General features: G+C 43.3%; 1 protein-coding gene across 6 annotated transcripts in view; it reads right to left on the reverse strand.

Annotated features, from left to right (window-relative positions):
• The window catches only part of KRIT1 (KRIT1, ankyrin repeat containing), a 42,913-nt gene extending 17,019 nt beyond the window's left edge, over nt 1-25,894 (reverse strand). Inside the window, exons 1-13 of one of the 6 annotated variants that reach the window (XM_019533121.1) lie at nt 25,817-25,894; nt 25,223-25,372; nt 24,036-24,109; nt 23,014-23,137; nt 11,960-12,119; nt 10,026-10,118; nt 9,018-9,147; nt 6,430-6,673; nt 6,056-6,171; nt 5,475-5,618; nt 3,496-3,652; nt 1,175-1,282; nt 467-623 (exon numbers count right to left, since the gene is read on the reverse strand). In XM_019533121.1, coding sequence (XP_019388666.1) covers nt 467-623; nt 1,175-1,282; nt 3,496-3,652; nt 5,475-5,618; nt 6,056-6,171; nt 6,430-6,673; nt 9,018-9,147; nt 10,026-10,118; nt 11,960-12,119; nt 23,014-23,115 — 1,411 coding nt within the window. In that variant the 5' untranslated portion in view covers nt 23,116-23,137; nt 24,036-24,109; nt 25,223-25,372; nt 25,817-25,894. Of the gene's footprint in view, nt 1-466; nt 624-1,174; nt 1,283-3,495; nt 3,653-5,474; nt 5,619-6,055; nt 6,172-6,429; nt 6,674-9,017; nt 9,148-10,025; nt 10,119-11,959; nt 12,120-23,013; nt 23,138-24,035; nt 24,110-25,216; nt 25,373-25,816 lie in introns of all 6 variants that reach the window. The other 5 variants (XM_019533126.1, XM_019533129.1, XM_019533132.1 and 2 more) reach the window with 5 other exon arrangements.
• Between the last annotated feature and the right edge of the window lie 155 nt (nt 25,895-26,049).

Consider the following 26,049-nt stretch of genomic DNA (forward strand, 5'->3'; position numbering starts at 1 on the left):
GGCTTTTTTGAAGTCAAGATATATGACATCAATCTCTTCTCCCTTGTCCAGGTGATCGGTCACCTGGTCGTAGAAGGAAATGAGATTGGTCAAGCAAGACCTACCCGCAACAAACCTGTGCTGGCCATCCCTTAGGATGCTGGCATCGGCCAGTCCATTAAGGATGGCCTCTTTAATAAACTTTTCTAAGATCTTCCCCGGGATAGAAGTCAGGCTGATCGGCCTATAGTTAGCCGGATCCACTTTCCTCCCTTTCTTGAAGATCAGCACCACATTGGCCTTCTTCCAGTCTTTGGGCACTACACCAGAGCGCTGGGAGTTTTCAAAGATCCAAAATGAATGCCAAAAGCAAGCTATCAAGGTTCTACTGTCTGGTCTACCAGCCTTATTAGTATCCTTTTTTCTATTCTTTCTATTTATACAAGAAATCTTTAATGCCACAAGTTTATACTACCTTAGTACTTACTGAGATTTTCAGAACAGATCCAGATAGTGAAGTACTGCTGAGTTTCTTGAGATAGACGCATTCCCTCCATTATCTGCTGTACAGTGGTATTGTTTCCATGTTTCAACTCAACAGAACGATATGATCCATCCATTCGATAAATCCGCACCTTTTCATACTGTCAAAATATATAAAAACAATATTAAAATAATTTAAATAAATAAAGACTAAGTTAAAATCCTATTTTTCTATTGCTAACCACCTTACAAACAATTTAAAATCCAATTTAGAAGTACTTGCATTACAGAAAGAACATTGTAGAGTTTGTTGACATTCATCTTGTATCAGAATATATTATTCACAGATCATTTACAGCCGTGTGAATGTGTTTTAAAACAGCACAAAAGCAGATTGTATATTGATACATGAAACTGGGCATAAAGAAAAAGCACCGTTAGTGATGGAAATTTGCGGTATGTCTTATACCTCTATAATAATTTAAAGCTTAAATTTTAAAATCTTAACCGTATCTATAATCTCATGGGTACAAGCTGGAAATATTTTAAAAGACAAATGCATGATTTGTCTACATTTATAGTAAAAAGTGTGCAGAGAGTAGGTCAAGTATTGTGACTATAGGTGGACCTATAACTCTCCTCAGTTTTCACTCTTTATACATTTGCTAAGACTTAACCATATGAGTACTACATTGTATAGAAAATAAAATACAGGCTTATTTATGGCTTCCTTCAGCAGTTTGGCTGTTTCTTCCCACTCATTTTGTTTGTTCTCTTCACAGACATTCAGTGGAGACCTTCCTTGTTGATCAGTAATATGCTACAAATGTGAACAGAAAAACTGATGTCATTCATAGTTCTCACTCTAGATAAGGAAACATTAATGAGTTCAGGATATTCTAATTAAAATCCTTCCTTGTTCATAGGGCTTAGATACTGAATATTTAAATACTTTTCATTAATCATGCTTTCCTTTTCATGTTAACAATTATTAGCAACCTGTGTATGGTTCCAGGAAAAAAAACAAACCTGGTGCCACCTTATTATAACTATGACTAGTGAATACATGGACTTATCCTGGTTCACCTCTTCTCGTCTATTCCTTGTCCTTTTTGATATTAGGCTCTTTGTGACAGGCACCAATTCTTTATATATTTGCAGAGCACTTAAATCAATAGTACTTAGCCTTACTGGAGCCTACTAGCACTAATGCAATCACTATTAACTAGACAAGTAAAGAAAATATATAATACAAACAAAAATATATATTACAGGATGAGTAATATACAGCTTATAACAAATAAGAACACTACGAAAAGAGACAGTGAAAGCTTAGACTAAAATATCTAGTGAAACCCAGTTAAAATACTGCTGACATGAGGCAAAAATTAATTGGTTTGCGCGTGTAGGGGAAAATTTTGAGATCAAGTATAATCATCAAAGAGAACAGCAGTAGTGAATTGGATTAACCAGTATTTGAGTGCATAAATGTACCTATTTTTTTTAAAAGAGTAAAGTAATATTATCTATTAAGAAAATAAATATCTACACCTTGGAGACTGGATACACATAATATACGAGTGTGTGCTTTGATTACAATTAGAAAGTACTACACGTGTAATTAGCCGGATGTGTAGATCCGGCTAATCAAGTGGATCCTGCTAACTACAGGCCCATCAGCCTGACCTCTATCCTGGGGAAGGTCCTGGAAAAGATTATCAAAGAGGTCACCCTTAACAGACTAGCTGAAGGCAATATCCTGAGAGATACCCAGCATGGGTTTGTTGCGGGTAGGTCTTGCCTGACCAATCTTATTTCCTTTTATGACCAGGTGACCCATCATCTGGACAAGGGGGAAGAAATCGACGTTGTATATCTTGACTTTAAAAAAAGCCTTTAATCTGGTATCCCACGATCACCTCTTGGCTAAACTGGCTAACTGTAGCCTCGACCTCACCACAATCCGCCGGCTGGGGAATTGGCTCCGCAGTAGGACCCAGAGGGTGGTGGTCGATAGGAGCCAATCATCTTTGTGCGCTGTGACCAGCGGGGTCTCTCAAGGCTCTGTCCTAGGGCCTATACTATTTAACATCTTCATCAATGATGTGGACATTGGTATCAGAAGCGGACTGGCCAAGTTTGCTGATGACACCAAACTCTGGGGTAAAGCATCCACACCTGAGGACAGGAGAGTGATCCAGGCGGATTCTGACAGGCTCAGGAAATGGGCAGATGAGAACCTGATGGTGTTCAGCACTGAAAAATGAAAGGTTCTCCACCTCGGGAGGAAAAACGTGCAGCATCCTTATAAGCTTGGCAGTGCTACGCTGGTTAGTACTACAGATGAAAGGGACTTGGGGGTCATGATTGACCACAAGATGAATATGAGCCTTCAATGTGATGCTGCAGCCAGTAAAGCAAGCAAAATGCTGGCTTGCATCATAGATGCTTCTCAGGTAAATCTTGGGACATCATTCTCCCCTTGTACTCGACCTTGGTGAGGCCGCAGCTGGAGTAGTGCATCCAGTTTTGGGCTCCGCAATTCAAAAAAGATGTGAAGAAGCTTGAGAGGGTGCAGAGGAGAGCCACACGCATATTCAGAGGTCAGGAAAACAGACCTTACGATGAGAGGCTGAGAGCCATGGGGCTCTTCAGTCCGGAAAAAGCGCAGGCTCAGGGGTGATCTGGTGGCCACCTATACATTTTTCAGGGGTGCTCATCAGGATCTGGGGGAATGTCTGTTCACCAGAGCGCCCAATGGGGTGACAAGATCAAATGGTCACAAACTCCGCCGTGACCATTTCAGGCTGGACATAAGAAAGAACTTCTTCACTGTCCGAGCCCCCAAGTTTTGGAATAGAGGCAGTTCAAGCACCCACTTTGAATGCCTTCAAGACGCATTTGGATGCTTATCTTGCTGGGATCCTATGATCCCTGCTGACTTCCTGCCCTTGGGGCAGGAGGCTGGACTCGATGATCCTCCGGGGTCCCTTCCAGCCCAAATGTTTATGAAATCTATGAAAGGAGGCTTACTCTGTCAATTTCAGGATGATTTAGAAGGATTTGCACTATTTCAGCGTGCCCTCCTCCGGCAGCAAAATGAAGAGGAGAACTAAGTTGTCCATTGAGTAGGTTTGGATTGCATTTCCCTTTCTCCAACAGCATTCGAGTGGCTTCAACTTTTCCATACCTACAAATAAATTAAAATCACAGTGGATAAAACAAAAACATATTTCAAGTAAAGTCTACTTCAAATGTTCTCAGAGATGTACCTGAAATCATGTAGTTGGTCCAATGAAAGATAACACCCAAAAACATTTTTGCATCTCACAAAAAACAGAGTTGTTTTCGGAAGAGATTTTAGATCAGGATATGGGACTGCAAATTTTTGTTTTTCTTTTCTGAATAAACCTGCTCATTATTAAGGACTATGTCATTTGGTAGGTAGGGGAATTGAGATGTAAATGTTTCATATGCTAAAAATATATTAAATAGCTGTTTCACTTTTCACAAAAATTAATCTCTGGACTAATAAAATATATAAAGATAATTATCCAAAGGACTAAAAAAATACTAATCACGTGAAAAAATGAAAGTGGTTGCAATGATAATTTTGATAAACCTAACCATATCAGTGACTGCATAGTCATTGCCAAGTTAATGAGAGGCACTCTAGAAATACCATATAAAAATAAAATGAAATGATAAAAATAATGGAACATTTCAGATGTTCATTATTTCAAATTTCCTTCCTTCTTTGTATTTTTAAATGGAAAAAAGCAGTTAAATAACAAACAACTTTTTGCATTTTTGTAATACTAAGGTTAAGTGTACCCAGCAGTCACTGCAGCTCTGACTGTAGCACAGCATACTACATATATGCACGTTAACTTTAACTTTACACTGGTAAAACTCTAGTCTGCTGTTAATATAGTCACAGCAGCACAGACCCCTGTAGGCAAAATCTACACAAGTAGCAGAGCAATAGTCTGTGACTGTAAATACTCTGTGGGCATGCCCTAAGAGTTCTGAAGTACAACAGCGAAATTAGTTTCTTCACTTCCAAATAATAAAAAGGAATGATTAGATTAAAGACAAAACAAATGAACATGTTTTCACTTGAATGTATGAAAAACACAGGAACATTTTTATTAGCCTTAAGGTCTTAACTGTGCTTCAATAAACCTTAAAGTTGAGCTAAGTTTTAATAGCTAATGTCCCTTTAATCACATAGGCTGTGTCCAGATATGCATGAACATTTGGTTCCCCAAAGACAACTAGAGGCAGCACACCTTGTGCCACCGCTAGTTGTCCTGGGGGAATGCCCGTGCCTCACGTGCTCTGGTATGGGGCAAGTTACACTAGGTGGGGTAGAGGAACCAGCACTGGGATGGCCTCAGCAGCCTTACCTGGGATCCTAGGGGCTTCCTGGGGATGGAGCAGTGGCAATCTTGCTGCATGGAGCCTGGCCAGTAGTGGAGTGTGCCTCCAGCCAGCCAGGCTCCAGCTTTGGATGGCGCATACTGCCACTGCATGCACCACTCAGCCTTTTTTCCCCATGTTTTTTTTGACCTCTGGATACTCCTTGTAGTGCAGAGCACAACTTAATGCGAGGTACGTGGCGCTGCAGATGTGTCTGCAATGCCACATACCTCATGGCCGTGCTTGTCTGAATGCAGCCATAAAGGGCAAAGAAGCATCCTGTGGTCCATGTAGCCCAGTATGCTGACTTAATACCAGATGTCTCAGAGTAAATACAAGACACTGGAGGCAGATGGGGAATAACATGTCCTCTATGTTATGCCTCCTCTGAAATTCTTTAGTTACAAATTAGCTTAAATCCTGATGCACAAAGTTCAAGCACAAAGTTTTGGTATTTGTCAACATTAATTTTTTAGGAATAAACAATTAAAAATCAGAAGTTTGGATTTCTCAGCAATTACTATCACAAATCCTACAATACGGTTTTGAGCCACAAATACCAAGAATGTATTGCATGACAAAATTCTTACCAGCATGCATAGTGAATGGGGGCCCAGTGGTCACTGTCTAACTGGTTAACTGAAAAGTTTTCATCCAGAAGGCGGCTCAGTAATTCAGAGTCTCCTTCACAGGCACTGCGATGAAGAGGGAAATCATCTACCCATTGGCGCTCCCTAGTGACGAAAATTACAATACACACCAATTCAGTAATATTCTAGCAGACAAATTTTAAAAATGTAAAAATAATACACTTCTGTTTATTTTTTGATACATATAAAACCCAGGCAGGTAAAGTGAATCAATGCGTACAACTAGCATTTTAATTACCCATATGTCCATCCATGACGATATTCTTTCTACCAAGAAATACTTATTTTAGAGTTGCCTTGTTTGAATTTTCCCCAAGTCAATCCTACATTTTTTTATTCTGTAGGCTTTCGTTTTGTTGTGAACTAGACTATAAGGGGGGGTTTTTTGTACATTTTTTTAAATATATATTGATACTATAATAGGACAGTGGGACTCTGAAAACAGACTGGATCCTAAAATAATCCTGTAATATGATTTTTTTTTTACTTGAGATTATAAATGAAAAAATCTAATGTAATACTTGTCTTCCATCACACTGCTCATGCTGCGTTGCCACTTTTCTCTTTTTGGAATCTGAATCTTTGAATAGTCTGGGGCTCCAAGACCAAAGTATGGGTTTATAACCACTTTATCAACCTACAAAAACAATATAATATTTAAAAAGTTGAAAAATTTGTCACTGAAGCATGGACAAGCAGACATGCACATTTTCTTTTAATTAACACTCAGACAGTAATTTGTTGCAGTTAAAGGGACAGATTTTCACATTTTTATAGTTGCAGATCAAACTAGCCAAAAGCATAAAGGAGGTATAATGGATTACGGTACAGCTGAACACAAGATTATCAAAACCTTTTAAAAAGTAAAATAGAGTTGATTCTACAAAATACTTACCCTGTTGGTATATTGAAGATCAGACCCAAACAAAGGATTATAGATGCACATATCTGCTTTCTCCAGTGCCAACATTTTACTCTTTATTTCTAATGCAGTATAGCCCATGTGCAGTGAGCTCTCTGTGTGACCAGGTTCAATAGCATATGCAGGGTTTATGACATTAGTTTTAATTCTTTCAAGAGGTGATGGTCTGAATAAAGCTGGGATAGAATGCGATTGTGTGTGTCGTTCATCTAGCCATCTGCAGAACAAAATAGGCAAGTCACACTAATGCTTATTCATTTTTCAAGATAAATAAAGGATTGATTCTGTAGCCTCTATGCTAACTATTCTACCAGAAGCAACAGGAGTTGTGTGTATGAAGAGGCTGCGGTATCAGGCCCTACATCTGCAAAAATAGATAATGGAAAATAACTCACATTTAAAAGCTTTAGTTGAAGTTTTAATTCCTGGGCATATAGGCAATTTTGTATCACTACAATACTTCCATATACAGATCTTTGCTAACTTACAGTTAAGGAACCTCAATTGCATTCTCTCAAAACGTGAGCTCTCAAAAGCAAGGAAACTGTTAAGTTAGGGCAATATGCACACCCAGCACAAGCAAAATACTCAACCACACCAACATTCTAATACCTCCTTTAACAAATTCACTTTCAGTTCACCAGTACTACCACTCTAAATATGCACATGAAAGAACTGAAACGTCACACTACAATGTGGAACCTTCTTCAAGTCCAAATCTTACTGCAAACCTATTTGTCTTCAAATTCATTTAGCTCACTAGCTGGGTGTTTTGTTAAAAAAAAGCTAGGAATGAAACAATTAATTTGGGCATGTAAAAATGTCATCTATAAGCCAGCATCCATTCAGCTTGGCTATCCTGCCTTCACTCAGACTCATAGGGCAGTGATCATTGCTCATTTCCTGTGGGTTTTCCTGGACAGATTTCAGGAACCCCTTGCTTCCACCAATTTCATTTGTGCTAGAATGCTCTTGTTAACCTGCACGCACCTTAGGCTGAGCTGGGGAGCAACATAAACACTCTCTACTTGCTGTAGTAAGGTTTTCCTATGCACTGTGGACCACAGCTTTCAACACAATTTTGTTGGCATTTAATTCCTGAATTTTGGTCATGGTTATGTTGTCTATTCAGGATTTTTTCTTAGGTAGAGGCTGCGAAGTATTTTGCTGGGCAAACCTGGGTTTCTCATGTTGTAGTATGCTTTGTTACATGTTTGGAGTGGACATAATCATTGCAGATATAAATGCATTTTGGCTGGTTAGGATGAAATGATAGAGGGGAATACAGGCCCCGCCCAGGACTGTGCACTTTTCAGTACAGGGAGATTCACTGATGAACAGAGTTTGAAGACTGTCTCAAGAGCAGATTATCCCTTGAGGTAAACCATGGTTTATAGTTCAAAGCCATTTGTCTGGCTACGGCCTGGATACTCTGGACAGTATCACTATCTAGGTACCTGCTTTTGATTTTGGGTTACTGGAAAAAAAAAAAAAAAAAATCAGGAAAAAAGTTGTCCTTTATAGCAAAGTGTAGCTCATGTTGATATTCTATCCCCCACCACTTCTTTATACTTCTGTTCTTTGTGGGGAGGGGGCAGTGGGGTACGGTCACTGTGCTTTAAACTATCCATAGCTTGTAAGGTGTATTTTGGGAAATTATCCTGAGGAACAATCACATTAGATGGTGATACTCATTTAAAAATGATTTCAGACTAGCTAGACTAGGGCTTTCTAGCTTAGTGTGAAGCAGACAGACATTTTGTCTGTATTAATGAATAAAATTAACATAATAAAACTTAAGCAACACACTATAATGTATACTTTGCTCAGCTTGCAAACAGTCATGCTACACTTTACTCGTGTAAGGAACGGTACCGAATTCAAATTTCACAGAGCAGATTTATTTCCATCTTAAAAGGATCAATTACGATGCCGTAGGATCAAAATTAAGAGTATGTGTAGGAGATTGAAGGATTGGGACCTAGAAATTAATCTAAAATCCAAAAACAAGAGATTTCTTTGACAGAGGGAGAGAAGACAAAAAATGTTTAAGTAGCAATTTTCAAACAATAAATCACACTAATCAAAAATATACTGTAAATCCCAGGAAGTTAATTCTCTACTAAAAATAAATGCTGTAAGTTTGGGCATGACATATGTAAATACCATTTAAACTAGGAATTAAATATTTGTTGATCTCAATACAATCATAACTACAGGGATGCCACCAGTCTGATGAATACTTCAGCTATATCATTAATATTTCTGTAAGGCTCCACAATGCATTGTAGGTGAACATGCCTCTTTAGACTTTTAGGTTTAAATAAGCAGGACAATCATTATTTCAAAACTATCACTTCTAATTAATAAACAAATGAGTCCTCAAGCCTTGCTCAATTTTTTGACAATCAGGCTGAGAAAACAACATGTGATATTATCATTATTTCCGTCTTAATGATCACAAGACAGCTGTAAAATTTTACATCTATTTTCCATGTAGGCCAACTTCCTTGTTTATTTTCTATTTCAACGTAAGTATTTCTACTGATAATATTTCTTACTTATCCAAGGCTATTAACATCCTAGCAGTAAGTGTAGCAAAGTGAGCACTGGATTCACTGCAGACTCTCATGATGTCCTGTAAACAGTAGAAAACTGGACATCCTGGACTGTATGTATATTTTGTATTATCTGAAAAGGAAAGGGAAACACTGAAAGTATTTTAATGGAAACAGGTATCTTGTTTACAACTTTTACCTCTTTCATAATTATATAATTTCAGCAAAAAGAGATAATATTCTATTTTTAGACTACAGTAGATTTCACTTTTCCCAGATGGTAACTTAAACAAATTGCGTACCGCTCTTAACTAACAGAGTTCAGTGTAGACCAGTAGAGTGGCCTTAGCTTAACTATAAAATATTATTTTGGTGTTCTTCCATTATGATCATGTTCACTTTCAGAGTTATTGAAATATCTGCGTATACTGTTAAAAAAAAAGACTATCAGTCCCAATAAGGACCTTAGGACTGACATGATGTTTATTTGTTAACCTTCATATTTGAAACATATTAGAAATAGCAAAGGGGCAAGTTCCCCAAGAGTACATTGAGAATTTCTTTCAGACTTTGAATTTATTTTAGTTCTTTATTACAGCCTTCAGAGAATTCTTCACCACTCCTTACTCAGGCAGAAAGGACTCAGACTTCAGTGGGTACTCTTCTCTGAGCAAGGAGTGTTGAAAAGAGTATTTTTTAAGTTTACTAACATCTACAACACTTTTAAATGGTTTCCTTGATGAGTATATTTCATAATAATAAATTAGCTATGACAAGTAAGATTTTAACAAATACAAGATATATTTTAAAGAACATTTAAATTCTTTTAATATTGTTTTAGGAGTTTGGAGGAAAAAAACAACATAAAGTTGTCAACCAAAATCTAATTTTCTCAAGCCTAAATACAAATATCAGAGCCATCAACATCTACATCTCATATTTACGTTAGAAAAATCACCATTGAATTTCCTTTTGAGTACATACAACTTCAAGAATTCTCCTAAATGTTACCTTTAACAACTGCTGGAACGACATAAAGGGATGCTTCCTGGCCTGCCTTCTCCCCTTCCAGAGGAAACTTCTTCATTAACACCACTCGCTTTCCTATTGTTAAAAATTGAAAAAGCCAACAGAGCTGGATGGTCAACTGGACAATACCTGGCAGCTTAATTCTTTTTGGGTCATGTCCTATCACATTTTAATAATTCTTAATTAATTGTTCCATCTTGTTGTTTCCAATACTAGTTCCTGAAAGCTATGGTAACCTACCTGATCTTGAGCAGCTGAATAAACATATGCATACATCAACATACATATGAAAGACCATTAACAGATAAGCTATTCCATTATTTTCAGGTTCTTTATATGACTTTTTCCACGCCTCTAACTGCCTCTATTCTGGCTGCCCTTCTCCAAGCCATCTCGAAAATCTGTAATATCCTTTTTTAATGAGGTTACAAGCACTGCATGGCTTTCATATGAAGGTGAACCCTGGTTCATACAATACCAGTATAATTAGGGACCTATCTGATTCACAGGGGCTGCACCAAAATGTCATGGGCAGAACATGGGCGTGGCCAGCCGTTTCACAGGCAGAGTGTGGTGCCACCCCCCACCTCTGTTTGGCTGAGGGGCCCTGCTTGCCCTGCCCCTCACCACTGATTAGCTACAGTGGCTGCCTGTCACGTGGCCTCACCACTGACTGGCTGCAAGTGCCATCCATCATGCAGCATCGCCCCTTGCTGCTGATTGGTGGTAGCCACAAGCCAGGCAGCTCCACATGGCAGGTAGCTCTTACAGCTAAACAGTGGGTAGGGGTGGGGGTGGCAGGTATCTTGCCAGTAGTAGCCTTTAGAGTAACTACTGTAAGCTTTGCTGTCAAATTACTTTTTGCTGGTTTAACCCACCATCAGCTCCTTGGCAAGCTGCCACAGTGCTCAGTTCCCCTCCCCAGCAGATTTCATGGACAATGCCAGATTTTGTGGAATCCGCAAAACAGAAAATCCAGTAAATCCTTAATTATAATAATTTCCATACTATTCTCTATTCCAGCTTTATGGACCCTGACATTTTATTTATTTTTCAGACTTTTGTTGAGCATTAAGCAGGGTTGTTACTGGGTTGTGTAGACTGGTGTCCAAGTTGTCTTCTGATGTAAAAATGCATGTTAATTTATAACCATGAAGATGTATACCAGTAGTTCAGATTTTTCCCTTCACCAAACATTACTTTATATTTATTAATATTCTATATAATTTGACACTTTGTTGCCCATTCATCTAGCTCCCTTCCCCTGATCTGACATTTTTAACACCTCACTACCTATTCCTTTCTCCAGACTGTTACTAATTCCATGCCCTTGTCTGTAGTCAATATAACTGAACTCATAAATCCTTGCTAGTACAGACCTAGTTAAACCAGCAAAAAGTAATCTGACATCAAAGCTTATAGTATTTATTCCAGAGCTTTTGGCAGCATAGCTATATCAAAATAAAAAAAAATAATCCCCTTCCTAACATACATAGCTAAACTAGCAACAATTTTAAGTGCAGAATTGGCCTATTAATGTAACACTGGCTTAACTTTTTACAATAATAAATTTTGTTATTTGTTCTCTTGTCGCTTGGTCCATTACAGTACTTTGTCTCTCATCCACTGACTATTAAGTTTCTTTAGTAGCCTCTACAAAGGAAACTTATCAAAGATAAGTAAGTCAAATACCAGCTGATTCTCTTTAATCCTCTATTTTTACTGGTCAATCAACAGCTTTTGGTTTTTAAAGAAATACAAGAATTCTTTTTTAAAAGAAAATAAAGGATAGTGAGAGGTTTCAGCTGCAGGTTTATCTTGGTAAAACTTCAATTGTTTATCAACAGTAGACCTGTTTTCAGTAGTAAAGCATATTACAGAGGAACGATCAACAAAAATGAGAAAACAATCCTTACCTTTTATACCTTGATTGGCTGGTGAAATTGGTTTGGTAGTTTCTAATACATAGTCCAAAATACTCTGAGTTACTTCAGTACCTCCCTGCAGTTTAGTTTCCAACAAAACTTTCTTTCTTTTTTTCTTTTGCCCTTCAATGGGAACTTCAAGCAACAAAATCTTGAAAATAACAATAAAATTGAAGGATTAATTAAGCATGACTGAAATGTGATGGGACACGTTTATTTTTATTTATTTAAAAGCAGGACCACACCATTTTATTTAAAATTAAAATTACTAGTGTTCTATGCTGAGTTTCCTAAATAGCCAAAAATATATAAGGCACTCAACCAATACTGTAAGGGCATTTACACATGTGATCTGGGAGATGGGGAAGGGGGAAGAACGCTTTAATTAGAGTAGCTCCAAGAGACAGTCTAGTTAAAGTGCTCAAAGTGTCACATCCTGCAGTGAAAAATGGCAGCGGGGCACTTTAACTAAAGCCACAAAACAATCTTTAGTTAAAGCGCCCCTGCTGCTATTTTTCAGGGCAAGGACATGATGCTGAAATCCGCTGGAGCACAGTAATTACCATGCTCCAGAAGACTCAATTAATCGAGTCTGCTTGAACACGGTGTAATTACTGTGCGTCAAAGCAGCCTTGATGTATATGTATAGGCACCCTAAATGGTTTTAAATTTAGTCCTCCTTGCTCCTGCCCCATTTTTCATGAGATTCCAGCACTTTATTGTTGACTTCACATGCAGACTTCACTCTAGTGAGGTACAGGACTTGTCTTCAAAGAACAATTTACAGTATGCATTCCATTTTTAGTTTTAATATTGCAGAAGCTGAATATCACAAAATGGTGCTTTAATAGGAATAAATACTGTCTTATGATAAAAGTTTATTTGTGTTATTTTTATATCAAACAAGTTCAAGTAACAGAAGCATAATGGTCATCATAGACATAAGTTTCTATTTATAAAATATTAGAAAGGGGTAGATAAGGATTCCAAAAGTGTGGGCTTATGGTATTTCATCACAAATGTTGTCCTAATTAGTCAACTGCAAAAACAGTAACAAAATTCAAGTAGCAATGAATGCACCAGAACATGGGGAGAGCTGTAGATGTGATATAGCTTGATTTTAGCAAGGCTTTTGACACTCACTGTCTCCCACAACATTCTTATTAACAAGCTAAAGAAATACAGACTAGATGAACATACTGTAAGGTGGATACTTAACTGGTTGGATCATTGTGCTCAATGAGTAATCATCAATGGCTCAATGTCTAGCTGGAAAGAAGTAGCAAGTGGAGTTACAGAGTCCTGGGTCCAGTATTCATGGGCAACTGGTGCCTCCTGAGTCGGCGGGGGGGAGGGAGGAAGGAGTGCAGGGGAAGGTGCAGGTTCCCCCACAGCTGATCGTGTCGACCTGGAAGTGGCAGCAGCATGCCCAGAAGTGCTAGGGTTGCTTCTCCTGGCACCCCCACTCCCTAGCCAGCACTCTCAGAGGGAGCAGCAGCCCTCCTGCCTGCCCCCACTGCTGTTGCCTAAGCAGAGAACGCTGGCTGTCAGGGGGTGCACGTGCACCCTCATGTACCTCCTATATGTCGCCACTGCCAGTATTGTTTATCTTCACTAATGATTTTGACGATGGAATTAAGTGCACACTTAGCAATTCTGCTCATGAAACCAAGTTGAGGGGAGCTGCAGACATTCTGGATGGTAGTGCTAGGATCCAGAATGACCTGGATAGACTGGAAAAATTACCCATTATCAATCAGATGAGATTCAGTAAGGACAAGTGAAAAGTCCTGCACTTGGGATGGAATAACTGCATGCACAAATACAGACTGGGGAATGATTGGCTAGACTACAGTACTGCAGAGAAAGACCTGGGGGTTACAGTAGACCTTAAAACTGAATATGAGCCAACTATGCATCAAAAGGCCAACAGCATACTGGGTTGTATTAACTGGAACGTTATTTGTAAATCAAGGGAAGTGATTCTTCTGTTCTATTCAATGTTAGTGAGGCCTCACCTGCAGTACTGTGTTCACTTTTTGCACCGCACTTCAAGAAAGATGTACACAGATTGAAAACGAGTCTATCGTAGAGCAACAAAAAATGATGAGAAGCTTGGGAAGCATGATTTATGAGGAAAGGCTGAAAGAGCTAGTATTATTTAATCTGGCAAAGAGAAGACTGAACAGAGATTTAATACCAGTCTTCAAGTGACTGAAGGACTATTATAGAGACAATGGAGATGGGTTTTTCTCAGTGGCCATAGGGACAAGAGTAGGAGCAAAGGCCACAGGTGGCAGCAGAGGAAATTAAGGTTGGAGATTAGGAGGAACCTGTTGACTATGAGGGTGGTCAAGCACTGGAACAGTCTACCTAGAGAAGTTGTGGATTCTCCATCCCTGGAGATTTTTAAGAGCAGGTTGGATGGATATTAGGCTAGGCTGGTTTAAACAGGGATGATTCTGCCTTGAGCAGGGGACTGGGCAGGATAACTTCGGGAGGTTCCTTCCAGCCCTACTTTCCTATGATCCTATGTTCTAGAATGTCAGATTCATATGAATACCAATGACAAAGAAATGGAAAGTGGCAAGACCCCAATCCTGTGCTGAGTTTCTTAAGAGAACAGGTGTTTTCATTGTCTAAGCCAAAATCAGAAAGTGCTGATGACACAGACTTAAAAAGGAACAAGTACGAACATGCAGGTGAAAAGCCCCTAAGACAAGTGCGCATGTTCAAACACACGCCACACACATGGCCAGTGTGTGATGGAGTAAGGTATTCAAATTGGCAGAGTATGCATGCCCAGTCATGCACTAAGCAGAGAGCCATTACGTAACCAGACTAGAACATTCCACAGAAGGGATCATATGATTGGCTACTTGAAAAGTATTTAAGTCAACACAGTTCCCGCCCAAGGCAGAGACCAGCTCAGAGATACCTTGGGCTACCCCACAAGCCAGCCACTTGCGGAGGTCTCTCCGCCACCGTTGTCTCCTGGCATACCCCGCACTTGCATGCTCGGAATCAGTTGACTCGCTTTTGTCAGCTGTCATTTTCATGTTTTCAAATTAGAGTTCGATCGTACTAAGCAACTAAAAGCTTACAACTGCTGTAACTGTGAAACGTATGCTCTCTACAAGCGTAAGTAATAAAACAGCTTTGCAACCATTACGCATCAGCACCGTCTCTGCCCCATTAGCCCCCGCCTGTTCATCCGAGCTCATCATCCAGCACCAGAGCTCCGGACTGCCGACCGCCACATGGCGTCATGAACAGGATCCAGGGGAGGGGCAGACGAAAGTAGCTCAGAGACACAAGAACTGTTAGTTAACTGCCCATGGCGTCTCCGTTGCCGAGACACGCATAACTCTGATGAGCTCTGGGCCCACATAACTTACTACCAAGTGGGTGTTAGAACACCCACACTACAAGGATTCTTATCAGTACGAGAGGGCGGAAAAGAATGGGCAGTGGGGTTAGACCCCGCATCGTTGGGCTGCCTGTTACGGGATTCCTGGGTAGTGTTTCGGCCCCAGGAGGAAACAGCAACCCTCGGTCTAAGCAAAGTCAAGGCGGGCGGAACACTAAACCCCACCCCAGCACAGGAGTTTGCCCGCTGCATCTGCCACCTAAAAGACGGGGGGAGAAACCACCCCAGAGGACAAGTTCCAATGTCCGAGTCTCCCGGAGGGGGGAAGAGGCCATGACCTGCTGACCCAGCTATGTGAGGCACTGGAGTCAGAAGGTCGCACCGCTACTAAGTGGTCAGGGCAAAAATGGGACAAGGGCAGGATGCTGAATGTCCTATTCCGAGGGTATGTGGGACTCTAGCGAGAAAATCAAAATCTCCAAGTCCAGCTCAGCACCGCGGTACAGGCCGCTGCTGAAGTCCCCAATGAACAGGGACCTGAGCCCGAGCCAACCCCCAAAGATGGTGCGGAAGAAAGACCGGGAAGTGGAGAGGGGGAGGAGGCGGGGAGGAGCATCGTTACATCGGCGCCACCCATGACGTCGCTCTCAGCCCTGCCTCCGTACCAACTCCCCGCCCCCCCCGCAGGACGGCGGAACCAAAAGGAAAGCAGGCCTATATCCCTCGCTTCCCCAAGCGATGCCGAGCTCAGTGCAGAAGCGCATGCAACAGCAAGGAGGACCTACCCAGACCACTACCACATTCCGTACTCGTACCCGTACAGAGATGCAGGAGCTCATAAAAGATACTCGCATACGATCTGAAGAGACTCCCATAAGTTGGTTAGGTCGCCTTGTAACGGAAGCAGGCAACAAGTCAGTGGACCAAGACGAGGCAAACGTCCTGTTACGCAACTCTAGCTGGAGTCACGGAAGGGTCCAAGACCCAGTCCCAGCCCTCGCCAATGGCCACTGGCCAATCCCGCTCCCAACACTAGCGGTGGAAGCACTGGGCCGGCAGGTACACCTGTGGCATGAAGGAAAGGGCCCGCCAGACGCTACCACGCTAATCCACGCTCTAGTAGGAATATCATATGCTCGATGGAACCCACAACAGCAGGCCCTGGTACTCACAGCGGCCCAAGTAGCTGGGGCATGGCCACACAGATTCCTCCACAACCCGAGTAACGTCCCGTGTCTGACAGAAGCAGTAGAAGTAGCCATGGAGTGCTACAGAGGGGTCCAGGGCGTTACCCTACGCCTCCTACTGTTGGGTTCAATCAAAGGTCCTGTGGCCCACACTTTAGGCCAACTACATCAGATAAAAAGGGCTATCGAAGACAGGGACCCGAAAACTGGAGCCCCTCAAGCCTACTCAGCTTACCCCGCAACTTCACCATCCAGAGCTCGACCTTGGAATCCGCCGAACACAGAGCGCGGCCCACCTCCATTACGGACCCAAAGAGAGTGGGCAATGTTCGGCTTCCTCCTGAACAACAGCAGCCTAACAAAATCACAGCTAAGAGCCCTCAGAGAGGAAGGTCAAGAGGCCTTAGCCACAAAACTTGGTTTCCGCTCCGAAGATCAAAAGGCAAAAAACGAGTAGTGGCCATCAGATCCGCCAACAGCGCCGTGAAAATCCAGATGACCAACGGCCTTACATCACCCTTCAAGTTGGACAACATCCCAACCTCCGACGCACCCGATTTCTCCTCGATACCGGTACACAAGTTAACGTAGTTACTAAGACCAACCCTCACATGCCGATGAGTGACACCATCTTGGTTCAAGGCCTAAATGCTATCACCAGAACAACTAAAGTCAAAATTAAAATCCACGCAAGGGGAGAAATAGTTTCTCTCGACGCCGTCTTGGGAGATGTGAACATCTTGGGCATCCCTGGCATTCATCGCCTAAACTTGAAAGACCAAGTCCTCCGAGCACTCCCCATCAATGTTTCAACTACAGACCAGCATACACCGACTTTGCGACGCCAGATAACGTGGAAGTATACACCCATACCTACTAAACCCGGACTCACTGCACCCCTCAAGGAACTACTACAGCGCCTCAAAGCAAGCGGAGTGATCACACCAATCATCGTAAGCACCCATCTATCACCAGGATGGGGCATCCCTAAGCCAGGAAGACCGAACGAAGTCCGTCTTGTCATCGACTACAGAAAACCCAGTAACAAGTGCATCCCTATTGTGCAGGCTTTTCCACAAATGCTTCTCCAAATCCTTCAACAAATGTCAGAATTCCAGATGCGCCTGTGGTTCGGGGCCACATTGGACTTGATTGGATGGAGTAGAACATGCCCTTCAACGACCATCATGGCATATTAAACATGGCCATATAAGGGAGGATGTACAAGTGGAATGTCTGCCCACAAGGATACTGTAATGCTCCAGCACTCGCGCCAGGGGCGATTACTCCACATATCGAAGAGTGTACACAGACCCTGGATACCGGCTACATTAAAGTATGGTCTTATATCGATGACCTCACCATTATGGGGCGCTCACGAGTGGAAGTCAAAACCCTGGTAGAAAAACTCATCCAGCACTTGACAAACAAGGATGGACAGTCAACCTGGCCAAGTCACAAATGTCACCTACTCAGCAAATTCACTTCCTGGGTACCACCTTTGACCACAACACTCGCCAACGCACACTACACGAGCCCTTCAACCAACAAGAGTTACTGCAGTCGGCCCCAAAAACCACCAAAGACTTCCAGCAGCTTCTAGGGCGCATCAGCTGGCTCCGCCATCATGTCCTTCCCGACGACCTGGTGATCGTCGCCCATCTTCAATGACACATTAAGTGCAAAAGAAAAAACCCTGGACTGAAAAGGACACCAAGGCAGTATATGATCTAGCCACCCGAGCAGCTAACAACCCCCTACATGCCTTTAACCCTCAACTGCCAATAACAGTCGTTGTCGGGGCCACCGCCGAGCACATTTTTGGCGCTGCTTGCGACACCGAGGGGCACCTCATGTTTACAGCCCACCGGTCGCTACAAGCGGCCCAACACTATTACGGCACTGTAGGCAAAACTGTCCTTGCGCTTCAGGTAGTAGAGCATCTGTCAAGGGGGCACGGATTGCTAGAGGCCCCCGCAGGTCCGTTATTACCACTACTGGATCCGGAGTGCCCTGAACCAGAGTTTGACGAAGAGCCGAAGACATGGAGCACACTGGTCTTAGAGCACAAGTACCATTGGTACCAGTGGCCGCACAAGTCAGCGCCACTACCCCTGCCTGTTACACAATGGCCCATACTGTATGGAAAAATGAGCCAAGAATGGATGGCATCAGACGGAGCGACGGGAGGAGGAGAAGGCCGCTACAGTATCTATTGTAAGGGCTGCCGATTCCAGGTGCTACGTGCCACCAGAATCGTCAGCTCAGGTGTGTGAGCTCCCCGGCATTCAAGCCTTAGTTCAACACTGCCGTTCTGCTCACAAAGACGTCATCCCAGTCCCTGTACTCGTCACTGACTCCCACTTTATATACACTGTCCTTACTGGCGCAGCCGACCCTAGAGAGTACCACGACATTTGGGATCAGATATGGGATACCCTCGCCGACTTTACAACTCTCCCCCTACTAAAACATACCAAATCGCACAGACCAGACACCAATCCAGTTCACGAGGTCATAGACAAACTTCTAGCCAACCCGTTAAGAATCGATGCCATTCTGGTGGCATCCAGGTACACTAAATGATCTGTGGTGCAGGATCCGGTTCCGCGATGGCTCCACGAGGAATGGGGACACCCAGGTGCCCGAGCTTGTCACTCTCATTGGGTACAGGAGAGAGGGAAACCCCCACTTGGAACCCACGCACAGTGGGAAGTGGCCGTAAAAGCCTGCAAAGCTTGCGCCAAAGAAAAGGGCCATCCCCCAAGCCACACAGAAGGGGCGCTAGCACCCCACCACTTTAAACCAGGCAAAACATGGCAAATCGACCTACTTGGACCGCTCCCAGGAGCTTGTAACTTCCGAAAAGGATTAGTCGTCATTGATGTAGGCACCCATCAACTTGCTGTGGTCCCCCTCAGGAAGACGACAGCAGTCCAAGTCATCACTGCCTTAACGAAAGTCTGTTCCATGTGGAAACGTCCCGACGTCTTGCAGTCCAATGGAGGACCACCCTTTAACTCTGCTGCACTCGGAAAATTTTGCAGCCTACATAACATCCAACATCATTGTCATCTTCCGTATCACCCTCAATCAAACGGAGTCATTGAAAGAGCAATCAGCACCCTTAAAGAACGCTTAAGACTCATTAAACATGGGTCATACAAAAACTGGGCATCCAAACTGCCAGAGCTCTTGCTCAACCTGAATGCGGATAAAGAACTCTGGACAGAACAGGACCAACAAAAGCCGCCCCCATGGACACCCAAGTTCAAAACCAATGAACCTGTGTGGCTCACCATCCCTCGTCAACACACACCGCACCCACCAGTTGTTCGAGCTACTGTCCAAAACCCAGGGAGCTATCCGAATACTTATTATGTCCGCTCGAGAACTGACATTTTAGTTCATAATTGGCTCAGTAGGCGCTCAGAGTAAATTTAGCGATAATTATATTATAGTGCAAGTTTTATCTTGTTGTTTGTTTCGTCTTTCAGCGAACATGCAGCCCCAGACCAGAACTACGATCTCATTGGTCCTCATTGCTCTGCTAACCCAGTGCACACGCAGGAACCTGTTTGTTGACCTGCTTGCTGTCACCACCGCAGAATGCACGCTGTATGAAAACTCAACTGAAGGGACCAGAGACTATCGCTTATGTTTCCCACGACTCTTCGAAGGAGACACGCTAGGACTGTTAAACAACCTAAGCGCCCCATAGATGCAAGAAACATCAGCAAGTATTTAGATCTTACACGCTGTAACCTGCCCCATGCTAACATCCCTGATATGTTGTTTACTCGGAATGCCTCTATAAACACGCCCTCGAACACCTGGCCATTCATTTGTCAGGGAAGTGGCTGCCCCAACCACACCATTAGTTGTGAGTCACTCCTGATAGATGTACTGCCAAAGCTGAACCTTGACTTAATAGCTCAAATACGCTAGGGCAGCTACCCCGCTGTCTGACAAACATAGGGGTCAACCAATTGGCCCACTTACACATCCAGACACAGCACAACATCAGAGTGTTTTCCTTTTGTAACGGGAAAACCTTTACCTGCACCAACAACACCGATGTAAGATACCTCAATGCCACTAACTCCAACCGGGGATACCTTAGTCTATCCAACCCCCTCGGGTGCGTATTAAGTAATGCCACACTTTGGAGAAAATTTACTAAAGCCCCTCGGGCGATAACATCCTGTACTTCCCCAGAACAAGACAGGACATTACCCCCAGGCTAGATATGGTTCAATATCAACACGAACCGCACCTCAGCCAAGCCCGCTATAAAAGAAAACGAAACCATTATCCCAGTCACATCCACCTGGAGTTTATGTGGTCTAACCCTGGGCTGGAAAACTGCTACAGCTCAACCACACGTAGCAGGTAGCAACTCTCGCAGACACCGTTCCTTAATGAATGAACAAATTAATTACGCTTATACGCTCGATGGGTGGGACAAATTTGGTCTTTGGTTCCCTCTGATGGGGTCGAACCAAAACACTTACAAAATCGCACTAATCCTTGAAGCTCTTACTAACCTTACCACACGCGCCACGGAAGGTTTTCAGACCATAAAAACCAAGATAAACCAGCTCCAAAACGCTGTGTTCTTTAATCAGTTAGGACTAGACTACCTGTTGGCAGAAAAAGGTGGACTATGTGAAATGTTTAAAAATACTTCGCGCTGCTGCTTGCAGTTTTCTCTTAACTCCAACCTTACCGATGTCATAGGCAAACTAAAAGTCCTTAGGAATAATTTGCAGGAGATCATAAGAAAGAAAGAAAGCTGACTTGACAATCTAACGGGCTGGCTAGATTGATTGGGCCCTGGATGGTTAAAGTCAATGATTGCCTCAATTGCGTTGTTCTTAATTGGAGCCACTTGTTGTTGTACTGTTGTTTTTTGTATTTTGCAGTTTCTCAAGCGCAAGCTAATTATGCTATCCGCTTTTGTGTACACTCGCTTGCCAAGGCAAGGCGACATAGAAAATGAAGACAAGTTGTAACTCTGGTGTCACCAGCAAGGGGGCATGTCTAAGCCAAAATCAGAAAGTGCTGATGACACAGAGTTAAAAAGGAACAAGTACGAACATGCAGGTGGAAAGCCCCTAAGACAAGTGCGCATGTTCAAACACACGCCACACACATGGCCAGCGTGTGATGGAGTAAGGTATTCAAATTGGCAGAGTACGCATGCCCAGTCATGCACTAAGCAGAGAGCCATTACGTAACCAGACTAGAACATTCCACAAAAGGGATCGTATGATTGGCTACTTGAAAAGTATTTAAGTCAACACAGTTCCCGCCCAAGGCAGAGACCAGTTCAGAGATACCTTGGGCTACCCCACAAGCCAGCCACTTGCGGAGGTCTCTCCGCCACCGTTGTCTCCTGGCGTACCCCGCACCTGCATGCTCAGAACCAGTCGACTCGCTTTTATCAGCTGTCATTTTCACGTTTTCAAATTAGAGTTTGATCGTACTGAGCAACTAAAAGTTTACAACTGCTGTAACTGTGAAACCTACGCTCTCTGCAAGCGTAAGTAAAAAAACAGCTTTGCAACCATTACGCATCAGCACCGTCTCTGCCCCGTTAGCCGCCGCCTACTTGTCCAAGCTTGTCATCCAGCACTGGAGCTCCGGACTGCCGAACGCCACATTCATCAGCACAGAATATTGTATGAGTTGATAGTTTTACCTCTAAAGGTCTCACTCTGCTAACACTTGTACACTACATGTATGGCAGCATTGGTATAATGAGATTCTAAAACAGAAACTGTGATGTGTTCTTGCCAATTTGTTGCATGGAGGTTTTCCATCCTGTTAATTTTAAAGCATTGGAGAACATTTAGTTTTGGAAACACTTCAGAAACTTAAGAGATGTTTAATTTTTTTGTGATACATGTTGTGCTTCTAATATTTGTTTAAGCCGTAACATTTCCTACAATTTACTATTTGTTTGGTTCCTTGCTCAACAGTACATTTCTTGCAGGACTTTGACCAAGTCACTTAGGGACAGTCAAATCAGTGGGGGGTTAGGTGGGTAAACATATTTTGTATCTCTGTTTTATCTTATCAGTGCTTCAGGTCCTGCTCTGTAAAATTACGTCACAGGAATGTTGTGATGATAGATATATTAAGAAACCGAGGCCTTGTCTGCATTGCAATTTTCTGGTGCCAGATAGCAGCCTTCTCAAAAATGCTGTGCTATTCTAGATGGTTTACCTCCCAAACTGAAAGACGTGCCACTGTATCTGTGTGGTTATGCCTCAGCTACTTGGCACTGCTTGCTTGTTCAGAAGGCAACTGGAGCAGGGTAGCATGTTTGAGGATACCACTGCTAGCATACTGGGCCAGATAAACAGTGAGAGACAGATTTACTTTCTGAGTAACCAGAACTGTTAGCTAATACAAGTATGTTTCTGAGTTTCAGTCTCTTTAATTTTTCAAACATTAAATTGAGGAAAATAAAGTATTTTTACTTCATATGATTTAGCTCGATATTCCCGAGAATTCAGGCTAGCAGTGTTCTTTGGACGAATCACAGCAACATACGTCTCTCCAATGTTTTCTGGGTTGCCCATGGTTTGTTCTTTTCTTCTAGCACTGGAGATGGTGAAATAAACAAAAAGCAAAATTTAAGTTTGGGAAACAAGATGAAACGAAACAAGTGTTATGCTAGCATAAAGTAATTATTTTCATTCATTATATTCATCCTATTTAAGAAAGTTTATTCATCTTTTTTCTTATGAGGAAAAACATCAAAAACATCATTTGTTAAAATTTATATTCCTTTTCAAGCACTAAGACCATGAATGGGTGAAAAAAATGTTCACTGTACAGAACTACTACGAGTAACCCTGTTCTCTAATTTAGTTTTAAACTGTAAGAATTAGGAACCCTAAAGTCTTAGAGGTATGTAGAAACTGATACTTATTTTTAAATGTATTAATGCCATATGCAATATTTTCAGAGTACCATATTTCCATCAGTTTCCCTCAAGAAAAACTTGAATCCCTATTTTCTAACAAGAAATAGAACACAGTCTTGTCTAGAGCCCAGAAATAGAGCTGTGCAATATAAGTCCTAAAATGCAATATCAGAACTTATTTATTTGAATGTCAGTAGGGCACTCTGTGAGGTAGAGGTCTCTCCACACAGCTTAGTGCAGTATTGGAACTGTCCACATTTTAATTGACAGATCCTTTTTATAACTTCCTTTTACCAAAATAGAGTATAGAAGCCCCCTTGTAATTCTAAATTCTTGCAAAAATATAATAAAACAGAATCCCTCACTAAGGCTAACTATAATTCCCTTTACACTTTAAACTGAAATACAAGATCACTTCTGCCCCTTGGCCCATTTCAGCTGATCTCCTCTCTCATCCAGAAATGAAAACTCTTTCATTCTGTAGGATCAATAAATATAGATTATATGTATATTTGTGCCACCATCAAGTGGAGATGTTATCATTACAGCTTATAGCTTGCAGTGCTGCTGTACCTGTTCTGAGGAGAAATAGAGGGCTTCAGTCTCCCATGTACTGAATCCAGGAAACTTCACCAGCACCACACTAACTGAAAAATGCAAAGGAAAAAATTATAATCAAAAGTACACTTTAAAGTTTAACTGAGATTAATAAATGAAAAAGTCCATTTTAATCTCTGGTTAACATATCTGTCTGGGCTAGTCTGAATGATGTTGCTACTTGAAAAACAGGCTGGGGTGGATGTCTCCTTTAAAAGAAGAATTTAGGAGCCATGATCAAGTATCTAGGTCTCATTTGCAGAAGGCACTGCACAGACATTTTATAAGCACCCTATTTCTAGGAGCTTACTATCTAAGTGACTGACAGGAAGCATCAGTGGAATGAAAGAGACAATGTGGCCTTGGGTGGACAGGAAGAGGTAACAGTAATATGAAGAGGTTCTCAAATGTCACAGCTCATTGTTTACCTAACCAGCATTAAACTGAAGTAATGTAGCCCCCACCATACATGTTTCAGTTATTGCACAATTAGCTTGCTAAATGTGCAATTAACTGAAACCAGATACACATGCAAAGCATCTATCCTGCCATTAAAAGATCCAGGTAGCTACAAAGTTATACCTTGGAAACATGTACTAATTTTACAGCTGGTTGGTACCCAGCTTTTATGCAGCAGGGTGTCCCCTGTGGCTGAGAGCCTGGCAAGCTGGCGGGGGGGGGGTCCCAGCCCCAGGGGTGCACCATACCCAGCCAGGACTGGGAGTCCTGTAACTGCAGGGGTTCTCAGCCCCAGCAATTGCCAACTCTGGATCCTGGTGGTGCCCCATGGCTGAGGGGATCCAGAGTTCTCCAGCTGTGGATGCTGAGTCCAGCAGTGAGCCTCCCATGCTGGGATCCTGGTGGGTCCCAGCAGCCGGGATGTGGCTGTGATCCCTCAGCCCTGGCAGTGCAAGGCGGAGAGACCATGGCAGCTACAATGTCCCAGCCTCAGGGTTTTCACACACAAGTCTAGGCTGGGAGATCAAAGCCTCCCAGCTGCAGGGTAGGGCAATCCCAGGGTTGAGAGGCTCCCAGCCAACACAAGCTGGCATCTTCCCAGTGCAGGGGAAGCCCAGGATCTGGCATGCAATCTCCCAATCACACCCCTTGTCATGGCAGATATGACTGTGTGGGTCACGTCTTAGATCCCATTGCACCTTCACCTGCATGTGCAGAAGGGCCCTCACGTACATCATAGCAGCAGCAGGGTAAAGCATTCTCTAGTGCATACTTCCAATTTTGTGTCCCCTCCTACTGCAGGCTGGGGTGAAGGGGGCCTTCAGCAGCCTCCTCGAGGGTTCAGCTGAGGGCTGCTGGGATGCAAACAGACACAAAGAAAAGAGGTACAGTACTTCTCTATCCCCTCATAGGTTAAGAGGAGACTCCTCCTGGCTCTGGAGACCTTTATGCCGAGGAGTTGGTTCGTGGAGGACCACAACCTCAATACACTCCCTCGTGCCACAGGCCCCCCTGCACGAGCGGGGGGGGGGGGAGGCAGCACCCATCACCGCCTGCTCCGTCCCGCTGCAAAGCCAAGGCCTACAGGGAGGGAGCGGGGCAACGCTTCCTTCTCTTCCCCGCCCACCAGAGCTGCACCCGCTACCCAGAGAGCGGCCACACAGCACCACCAGGACCCAACCCCGACCTCCGCCGGCCCTCAGCGCCGCGCCGTCAACACCCGAGCGAGCGGCCAGTCTCGCTGAGGTCGGCATAGCTGCCCCTTGCCCGGGGATTGCCCGCCCCCAGCCTGCTCTTACCCGCTGCCGCCGGGAGCCGCATCCCCAGCCCGGCCCGACCCGGCCCCTCCCCACGCCCTCTCCCTGCCCCGCGTCGCCGGATCTGCTTCCCGTGCGAGCCGCCGGCCCCGGCTGCCGATGAGTTTCCGGGTCGGCGGCCTGAGCTGCTGCAGCTGCTGCCGCCGCCGGTGGCTGGGCGCTGTAGCGGGCGGAGCGGAGCGGGGCGGCGCCGGGGCACGAGGGGCAGCTGAGCC

This window comes from Crocodylus porosus, unplaced genomic scaffold (assembly GCF_001723895.1).
Source record: "Crocodylus porosus isolate Cpor-Errol unplaced genomic scaffold, CroPor_comp1, whole genome shotgun sequence".
Lineage (NCBI taxonomy): Eukaryota > Metazoa > Chordata > Crocodylia > Crocodylidae > Crocodylus > Crocodylus porosus.